Source organism: Cydia strobilella, chromosome 24 (genome assembly GCF_947568885.1).
Source record: "Cydia strobilella chromosome 24, ilCydStro3.1, whole genome shotgun sequence".
NCBI classification, from domain to species: Eukaryota; Metazoa; Arthropoda; class Insecta; order Lepidoptera; family Tortricidae; genus Cydia; species Cydia strobilella.
Window position 1 is genome coordinate 7074292 of NC_086064.1, and position 10539 is coordinate 7084830.

Here is a 10539-nt window from a genome sequence, read left to right on the forward strand (position 1 = left end):
TCAACGGTTATTTAAAACTACTCAGTGACGGACGCATTATTGTTAAAGAGTAATTGTTTCTATTGTGTTATATTTATGTTTTTTAATAATACAAAGCTGCAAATACTACTTACATTAATTGCACATAACATTTGTAAGGTTCTATCCCAAGATCCAAAGAATTATGTAAAATGTATGTTTGTTTTTAACCGGTTAGAATTCATATTAACTTGGCTAATTTTGTTGTAAAGATATGACAGTTTGATTTGGACCTAAAAAGAAACAACTGTCATTGATTTCACGTTTAAGCTGTCAAAAGTCAGTTCCTTTTGGCGGTATTTTGATGTGTGAGTGACAGAACGGAGTGAGATAGATTAGATTGTTAGAATTGTTTTTGATTATTCACATTAAATTCACATTGTACTGTTAATAAAAATAAACGATTGTTTGTTTAAAAGTGTTCAGGTGTCTTAATTAGTGATACCCAGTGTCATACATTTGTTACAAATATGTAAAGGGGCCCACTGACTATCAGTTCGCCGGACGATATCGGCCTGTCAGTTGTTCGGAACTGTCAAATTTTTGTTCTAACTGACAGGCCGATATCGTCCGGCGGACTGATAGTCAGTGGCCCCTTTAACAATAAATAAACTAACCCAATGCCTGCTGCGACCGGTTCATGGGTGTCTATTGTTGCACCTGTGAACGGGTTCCAGCAGGCATTCTACATGACATTAAAGCTCTCCAAGGGGCCTCTACGTGTTGGATCTATATCCCCACGCAAACCTATGAAAAGACCGGGATTTATAGGCCCGTGAAATCCAGAAGGAGATACAAATAATAAACTAATATTCGAATATACCTATATTCCTAGATCTAGATCACACAAGATTATTATGGACCTTCGAACCGGACCAGCATACTGTGTTCAAAATATACTTAAACATTTTGCCTAAAGGAAAACGCACTAAATGGGGTTGGCAACTGTCAAAGGTTTGCAGAGATGGCGTCATCATAGCTTGCCCCTTTTTCTATGAGATTTGGCTTAAAGGGCTGGCATCCAGGGCATTAAAAAAAACAAAAATTTGACACAATTCTAGGGATTGAGAGGGCAAGCTATGCTGGCGCCATCTGCTAATTATTTCGACCGGCCAACCCCATTGTAACCATCACGTATCCAACGGCGCACACTACACGGCTTATGAATTACATATATGTATATAAGTTTAGGCCAGACTTATAATAATTCCGTATAAGATGAATAGTCTAAGGAAAAAACGTGGCTCGGAAATCAAGAAAAATTGATTGTCAGATAGATGGCGCTACACCGTTTGGCCTATTTTCAGCTAGATGGCGTTGACGATTTCGCTTGTTATTTAACAATTTTAACACATATCAGTGAAAGAATATGAGTCAAAATCATATAAAAATAATAAATACAAATATAAAAAAAAATATCGATATATATATATGTATATGTAATGTTTTTGGTATTTTTATACATTTCCATTTTAAGTATTAATCGTGTGTCGATAGATGGCGGTCAATTTACTGTGACTACAAAATTTACTATAAAAGTAACCCTCTATCCTATATATTCTCTTTGGTTTAGGCTTAGGTACTGTTTAGGCACTTGTAACAATGGTTCTTCGAGCCAGATTATTTAAGATACTTATCAAAATTTGAGCTGAGGATTTTCTTACATCAAGATACAGTTAGCAACAAATAGATAGTGACGAACAAAGTAGCCAAATATATCAGGACACTTCCGGTAACAAAGGTGTGTTAAATACGATATCTTTGGCCACTATGAATGTACCACCAAGGCGTAATCGTAAAATTTATCTATAAAAACTTTGAAGCAGACTAATTACTGACGATTTTGGACGGGAGATAAAATTAAATAGTGATTCAAGAGGTGTTGGCGGGATTTGCGTCAAACTTAAGGCCTTGAGGCGTCAAAAAGGTCGGGATACGTGTATTTCCATACCATTGGCTATTATTAATTACTTACCTAAAGTACATGGGTTTTAGAACTAGCAAACAAAACGTTTGAAAAGCCTTACCCGCCATTAAAAACCTTCACTTTTAAAGCCGGTTAAAATCGAGCCTGTAACCACGCCCTAAATCATATTTTTTTATGTGACAACATAATATCAAAATGTATGAAAAATAGAAAATAACTACAGCTAAATCCGACTTCTATTTACTAAACAAAATTATAAATAAGACATATAATTTATTCTGATAGTATTTACTTTATTTTTGTTATTATTTATTTAGAATAGAATAGAATAGAATAGAATACTTTATTCGTAAACACACACACAGACAATAGACATACATTAAAAGAACATGAAAATAAAGTGTCACGAAATGGCCCCATCTCAGCATGCTGCTGGCGACTTCCAGCGCTGATCTTCCGATGAGACCATCAGGTGAGAATCACGGAAGGTTTTTTTTTTAACGACCGGTCTGGCCTAGTGGTTAGTGACACTAGTGACCCTGCCAATATTTCCTGAGTCATGGGTGTTTCCTATGTATTTAAATATTATATATATCGTTAATTTCCTGAGTACCCACATCATAAGCCTTTTTGAGCTTACTGTGGGACTTAGTCAATTTGTGTAAGAATGTCCCCATCCAATATGATTTTTATTTTATATTTTATTTTTAACGACCCGCCCCGGCTTCGCACGGGTGCAATGCTGATGTATTATACATATAAACCTTCCTCTTGAATCACACTATCTATTAAAAAAAACCGCATCAAAATCCGTTGCGTAGTTTTAAAGGTCTAAGCATACATAGGGACAGACAGACAGCAGGAAGCGACTTTGTTTTATACTTTGTAGTGTTCCAAAAATATTTATTTACAAAAACTAATAAATCGAAATATTTATTTACATACAAGATATATACAGTGGTACTACGTAAACGAAATTTAAAATGGGCCCTTGAGGCATTGTACCATTGTTGTGTTTATTTTTAATTTTATAATTTATGACATGTTTTTTTTAATTTGTTTTAAGTCTAACCATGACAGTATTGCTAGTAAACAAGGTGAAATAGATAATTTCAAACATTATATCGCTATCTAAACATCATAAACCTAGACGTATTGGATGGCCAAACTGAGTTTTTTTTTCGCGCGCTTTTTTGACGTTTCAAGGGCGCCATGTTTGTTTAGTCTCGCTAATGAGTGGTAACAAGGTTGGACACATATGTGCTAATTTTAATTAAGTAATTATGTTAACTCAGGCAAGTGGGTTTCAGTTTCAGTCGTGTGTATTTTATGTATTTTTCCCCTCACTAGCTCGGAAAGCCGTCTTTTATCCTTTAAAACAAGCGGGGAAAAACGCATTTTATCCACTAGTGGGGAAAGTAATTTGACCTTGGATGGAGCGTGTTTAAGTAGCTTTTGACAGATAACAAAACTTAAAACGCTCATAATAATAGTTCGTTCGATATTAATTATCATTAAATAAATGGTTTGAGAATTTAATAAAAAATACCAAATTTAGCTCTATTTAATGATTTTAGGTCATAAACCTTAAATTCCATAAGAAACATTTGTTTTTTTAAATTATGTTGAATGTAATTCTGAACGCACAAGTTGAGTCGATGCAATTTCAAAACGCATTGTCAGAAATGTCAACATTGTCAACAAAAATTTTCTCGCCGACTCCGACAGTTCCGACACGTAAAAATACACAACTTCCAGAGTTTTCTGTTTCGTATTATCGTAAAAAAATTAGTGATTCCAGTGATGAAGATAATCTAACGCCTGTGGATGTTGCACTTTCCTCGCTATAGTGAGGGGAAAAGTTTTGTGTTACTCACGGGTGCAAATGTATTTTACTTCTCGTGTGTTGAAACAACTCGCTACGCTCAGGATTCTATTTTAGAACCACTCGCTTCGCTCGTGGTTCAACTTCAGAATCCTTTCGCTTGCTCGTGTTTCAATTCCACACTCGCGGGTAAAATACAACTTTGCACCCTTGTATAACAAATAACTATTATCTATTACCATCGCTTGGTTGTTTTTCACGTTATTGCGACGAAGTAAATTAAATTTATCTATATCGACGAGTGACGAGACTGACATGCGCCATGATTTGCGCGTTAAAGAGTTTCTATCTTTAATTTTATAAATCTTTAAGTCACACTAACCTAGCTGCAGCCATACAATCGATCTCTCATCTCGACTCTCTCATTTTAAAACGACATTGTGAAATAGCATGAAATTTCACACTGTATCAGAAATTGTAATATAAAGACATTAGAACGAGTAGTATACGATATATGGATTGTCCGAAATAAATGATTTTTTTAGACAACTAATATTACAAGCGGAACTCCTTTTCTAACTATTGGAATTAGAAAAGGAGATCCGCTTGTAATATTAGTTGTAGTTTATTATGCAACACGGCCCTGATAAATAATTAATCATTTCGAATCACAATTAATCCCACGCTGTTTTATCATTCATGTAGTCTTGTGTGGTAATACTACTTTTATAAAGCAGGCGTACACATTGGTGTTGAGTTACCATAATAAACAATTTAATAACTACAAGTACCTTGTATTTAAAGAACACAAACTTTTTATAATTAAAATAGCGAAAGTTCTGAACAATAGACGCATTGTCTGCGTACGCTCATGGTACGCGTCCCTAGATTAACACAAAACACAAGGCCTCTAAATACATTCTACCTTTTGACAGGATTATGGTTATATATTACACGCGTGATAATGTTATGTTTGAAATTGTAATACGATAATAATTATTTATTTATCGACAGGATAGCCAAAACTTTTGGAACTACTGGCTTAGAGCTCAGACGAACTCGATAGGGTGGCAAAGCGGGCGAAATGGACCCTTGCCCCGGAGGGGCCCAAGTTTGACTGAGAAGACGTGACGTGAGCAAATGCCCCCGTTGATCTTATTTAATGAATTCGCCATAGGCAGACAGTACAATAAAGATAAGGAGGCAATAAAGTTCTAAAAAAGTTCATTTTTTATTGGTACTTGCTTCCTACAATCCCAGATGTTTCTTCCACTGGATATAAATCCGACATAAAATGGGTACCTACCTAGATAAGTATCAAATTTAAATGAAACGTTCATTAAATCTTCATTATTCAAAATCATCCCTTAAAAGTCAATTCTATCAGGCAACATGAGCAAAGAATTCAAAATTTGCACGAGATTACTTTGCCACACATGTGGATAAAATGCAACTTTCTTATCAGGATTCTAAAGTTAGTTTACTTGTATTTGAGCGATCCCCTGTTTGTGTGTTTTTAGATCTAAGATACTAAATATTACAGTTCGATTGTGCAATTTACTATATAATTAACAATTTAATCTTAGTTTACATTTATCTGACATAATTAATAATTTAAGCAGTACCACTTATCTGTACCTATTTATTTGTCAGTTAGTTAACAGCGACATAATATAGAAGGTATAATTTGGACAATTTGGTTTAATCCTAACTTTAGTTTTGACCACCGCATATCGGTACATCTGAATTAAGAGCCTAAATTAAATCTTAAAAGCGTTAATTAGATAAACGTTTGTTAAATCTAACAAAGCCTTAATAATCGTTTCTTTCTATCATCCATTTTAACATTTCTGTTTGATAAAAAGAGGCAAATTTTAAGCTTATGGAGGTGGATATCCCATTACATCCTTTTTAAAATAACACAATAACATAACAAGTTATCATTATATACCTATATAATTAGCCTAAAAACAAAATAGTACTGGATGATAATAAATCATTATTTTTTATATGAAATTTTATTGCTCTTGCGCGGGCATTAACCTATTTCTGATTGAGTAGATGCCATAATATAGTTATTTGTGCAACAAGAGAGGAAAGTTGATTTTTCTTGCGGGTGTTTATTTCAAGATTCTACCTTAGAATCACTCGCTGCTTCGCTCGTGATTCAATTATAGAATCTTTCGCTTTCTCGGGACTCAAAAACACGAGACGTAAAATAACATTGCTCTCGTGTTGCACACATAATTTTTCACCTCAGTAGTGAGAACATATTAAATTTATTTCGAATTACACAGAATAAACAGAAAAAAAAAGTATTATAATATGTACGATTACGATACGATACGATACGGGACGGGACGGGACGGGACGGGACGGGACGGGACGGGACGGGACCGGACGGGATCGGACCGGACCGGACCGTACCGCACCAGACCGTACCGTACCGTACCGTACCATAAAAAAAAATGTAAAAAAGTATGAAGTTCATGGCCTTCACTAAATTAAAAAGCTACATTGTCGAAAGTAGGCTTATTGTTCGAGCTGCTGAGGTGAAAAACATTTTATCACTATTAGAATAACCAAAACTGAAAAAAAAAATCGCTTTACTCTAATATAAATTTTGTATACATTTTAAGGCATTTTCCCTGCAGGGCCCATTATTTAGTTTTTACCACACTGTATAGTGTTTATTTTTCTAAATGGAAAAATGGAAATAAATATTGACTGAGTAAACAGAAGGCCTTGCACTACGACCACAAAGTTGCATAAGAGCCTAGCTATCCGCAAATAGAACCAGAGAAAGTGATTGTTAAAATAAACTACAACTATTATTATGCATTCATTTCGCTCCACATTTCCACATCGGTGAATTCTATTTTAAAATAACCGCAGCCGCCTCTAATGTATAGCCCATAATCCCTTTAAATTAGGTCACTGTCAACACGAATAAACAAAATGCCTACAGTATTAGGATTAATCTTAGTTTTTGGTAAACTTATCTTTATAGTACTTACTTATCGTCTTCTACATCTTCTGTGTCGTCAAATTCTACGCTAATTTCTTCTTCTATTATCTCTATTATTTCTTCTTCACTCTCACTGACCTCGCTCTCACTCTCACTTTTCACTACACTAGTTTCGTCATCCTGTTTATCACTATCTATGAATCCACTGTCACTATTATCACTAGAGATTATTTTGAGATCGTCTACAACTTTGATTGTTAATGGTTCTTCGTTTTCGTTAATGTTTATTATTGTTTTATTTTCATTTTCGTTTCTGGATACAACCACACCACCTAGAAGTTCGTCATTGTCTGGCAGAGAATCTTCTAGATATTCCTCGTCTTCTTCTGAAGTTAGAGATTCAAAGGATGAGTTATCGTCATCAGTTTGTTGTTCACCATCATCGAAAATGATATGTTTTCTAAATGTGACACGCTTTTTTCCGCAATCAGATCTGTCATCGTCTGAGCATCCTTCAGTATCAGACTTGGGCAGTTTTAAATTCGACTTCTTTTTAAATGCAGGCGACTCTTCGTCTTTAGAATCTAAGCTCTCTTTATCGTTATTTTCTTTTTCCAGAAGTTTATCCAGTTCGCCTTGGAGCTCGGCTTTGTAGTTGTTATTGTTTATTTTGTGTGTATCTTCTACGGTTTCGTAGACATGTTGCTTGCTGTCGTTAGATCCCATGTCCTTGATTTCATCGATGGTGCAGTCTATGCTGCGCGCGATCTCCCGCAGCAGTGCCTCGGCGTGGCGCTTCTCCGAGTCATCGGGCGCGTCGGACACGTACACAAGCGACACGTGTTTCTCGGGACGGGCGTACTTTTGCAGGACGAGCGCCTTCACGAACTCCGCGGGATCTGCGTCAGTCGACTGAGCCGGAGTATTTCTGTCAACGACGTCATCCTTCAGCTTCGGATCGCAATCGGACAAGCTTCGTTGCAAATTGCATGGCGTCTCTTTCTGCGGGCTCACGCGGCAAGACTCCGCACGCGCGGCTTTTCTTTTGTTTTTCCTTCGTTTCCCCGCCATGATTTCAAAGATGGCGCTGACGCCGGACTTCTGGTTGTAATTCGTTTCGGGTATGAGTAGGTTCACTACATCTTTTCTGAGCGTGTCGTTCGTTGGGCTATTCTCGGGCGACCGAGAGTCGACTGAGGTGTGCTCGGGAGCGCCGGCGTCGCTCGGAAGTTTCCGCGGGGCGTCGGGCTCGGCCTTCCCGCCTTTTCGTTTGAATATTTTGAACATGCTGGAGCGGCCAGCGCGTTCAACGCGCAAATATTAACTGTTAGGAAACAGAATTCGCGAATAGCTCCATGTTATTTATGTGCTGGAAAGAAACATAGTATGCGATGTGTTGTTATTGGAATTATTTTGGCAATAATTCAGGTTTAATTACAGTTTATGATACTACATATAACTAGTTCCCATACTAACGTGTTACTATAAAAATAGCTGTCCTATAATGAATCAGAAATTGTCTAGAGAGCACATTTGACACTCAGCCATTAAATTCGACAGTCAAACAACCTTCATTTTCTAAGAATCATATTGCAACAATAGCAAAAGTTTTGAAATATTAATGTAATAAAATTAATAAAGCATCCCACATGAGGATTGTCTTGTAAGGGTTTCAACAGTCTCGTTTTTTGGTAGTTCATTTTTGTAGATTCAGATAGCACTTCCGGTATTAATTTGAAAATCATCTGTACTTTAAAAAAAACCGGACAAGCGGAGTCGGACTCGCCCACCGAGGGTTTGGCTAGTATTTGTTGTTATAGCGGCAACATAAATAGGTACATCTGTGAAAATCACGGTTCATGAAATACAGCCTGGTGACAGACAGACGGACAGTGAAGTCTTATTAATAGGGTCCCGCTTTTACCCTTTGGGTACGGAACACTAAAAACAACCGGGAACTACAAAAATCTACGGTCACTTCTAGCAAAACGTGTCGGATCAATGACATGCCACATATAAATCGTTAGTCTAATTAAAATTATAAAATACAATAAATTTTATCTTATCTTATCTTAAATAATTAATGTCATTACCGGGTCTAACGCGATTAAATTTCATTATTTTACCTTTTTTTTCGACGTTTCAACTAGGTTGCACTAGCTGTGGTCACGGAAGACTGACGTCCCAGCAAATGTCAATTGAGAAATAAAAAGGTAATTTAATAAAAAAAATATCGCGTTAGACCCGGTAATGACATTAATTATTATGTGTACAAAACGCGAGAGTTTAAAGTGTTATCTTAAATAGAAGTTCAAATACTCCGACCGATACCGCTTAACAAGTTTGATCATTGACCATTGACCCGACTATCTTTCAAACAAATAAAATCCTAAACCCATCCAGATGTTTACGACAAATCGCGGACCATAATTTTTTGTCATCGAAATTTTGTAATTATTAGTTATTATTGACATGATATGGTAACGGTAACGGAACGGCCTTTTCATCAATGTTTTCTTATGACGTTATCACGCAAAATTATCGTCCGTAAACCGACTTTACAGACAACCATTTTTTATCATTTAGGGAAAACGGCAGCCTACCTGGAGGTACCTGGAGAATATCAGCAAAATTACACATTATCAGCAAAAAAACAATCAACCACCAAAATGGGGGCGTTAAAAAGTTCTGTCCCCTATTCTAAGGGTCAACCGCGAACACCGAAGCTCGCAAATTGTGGGCATCTGTTAGACCAAGAAAAGTCTGCAACGGTTTTGATAGCACACGCAGTGCAAGTGTTATTTTAAACGTCAAACTTCTATGAAATTATGACGTATAAATAACACTTGCACTGCGTGTGATGTCAAAATCGTTGTAAACGGTGTTCGCGGTAGGCCTTCTGTTCAACAGGTATGTCAGTCACATGAAAAATCAGTGATGCAACGTGAAAAATAGTGAAACATTATTAGAGTTGGACGAAGTTCAAAATTATCTACTTGTTCTTCACGGCCTTCCAGCACATTATAAACAGTGGTTTACGTTTTTACTAGAAATATTAGAGGATGAATGGAAGTTGAAGTGTGTCTGTGTGGATTAATTTTGATGATTTATGTATGTGTGTCGTCTGCACTACAGAGTTAGATGACGGAAGGGGCATTTTCTATGAAAAGGGACCTTATTGTCGGTGGCGCTTACGCCGCACAGCGTCGCGCGACATTGTATTTATATCGGAGCATCGTTTATAATGGCGAAAGTGCCATCGACAATAGGGTCCTTTTTTATAGAAAATACCACAGAGAATTACTTTGGGTAAGTACCTATAGTATAGGTAGAATCTGTGCGGAAAGAGATGAGTCGTAGATTGTATTGGATCTCATACATTTCACGACTCTTCTCTTTCAGCAAAGACTCTGATAAAGAACAAAAATGGGTTTGATGATAAATATTAAAATTGAAGTATTTTTATTGTCTGGCACGTCTTAAAATTGTAATATTTGTTTTCTGGCACGTCTTAAAATTGTAATTTTCGTTGTATTATTTTAAATACTTAACTAAAACTAAGGTGTAGCTATTGTATTTATAAACAACGATATGTATTGTATTTTGTATTGTATGTCAATATTATAATATGACTAGCGACCCGCCCCGGCTTCGCACGAGTGCAATGCTGATGTATTATACATATAAACCTTCCTTCCGTACAAAGTTTCAGAGCAATCTAGCTAGTCGTTTTAAAATGAGAGCGGAACTACGTTTGTATGGAGAACCGAGCTTGCCGGGAGATACGAGGATTACTTCAGT

General features: G+C 36.4%; 1 protein-coding gene across 3 annotated transcripts in view; it reads right to left on the reverse strand.

Annotated features, from left to right (window-relative positions):
- Positions 1 to 8088, reverse strand: part of LOC134751970 (calponin homology domain-containing protein DDB_G0272472) — a 33068-nt gene extending 24980 nt beyond the window's left edge. The window contains exon 1 of one of the 3 annotated variants that reach the window (XM_063687491.1): positions 6788 to 8081. In XM_063687491.1, the coding sequence (XP_063543561.1) occupies positions 6788 to 8025 (1238 nt within the window). In that variant the 5' untranslated portion in view covers positions 8026 to 8081. Of the gene's footprint in view, positions 1 to 6787 lie in introns of all 3 variants that reach the window. The other 2 variants (XM_063687493.1, XM_063687492.1) reach the window with 2 other exon arrangements.
- Positions 8089 to 10539: the final 2451 nt, after the last annotated feature.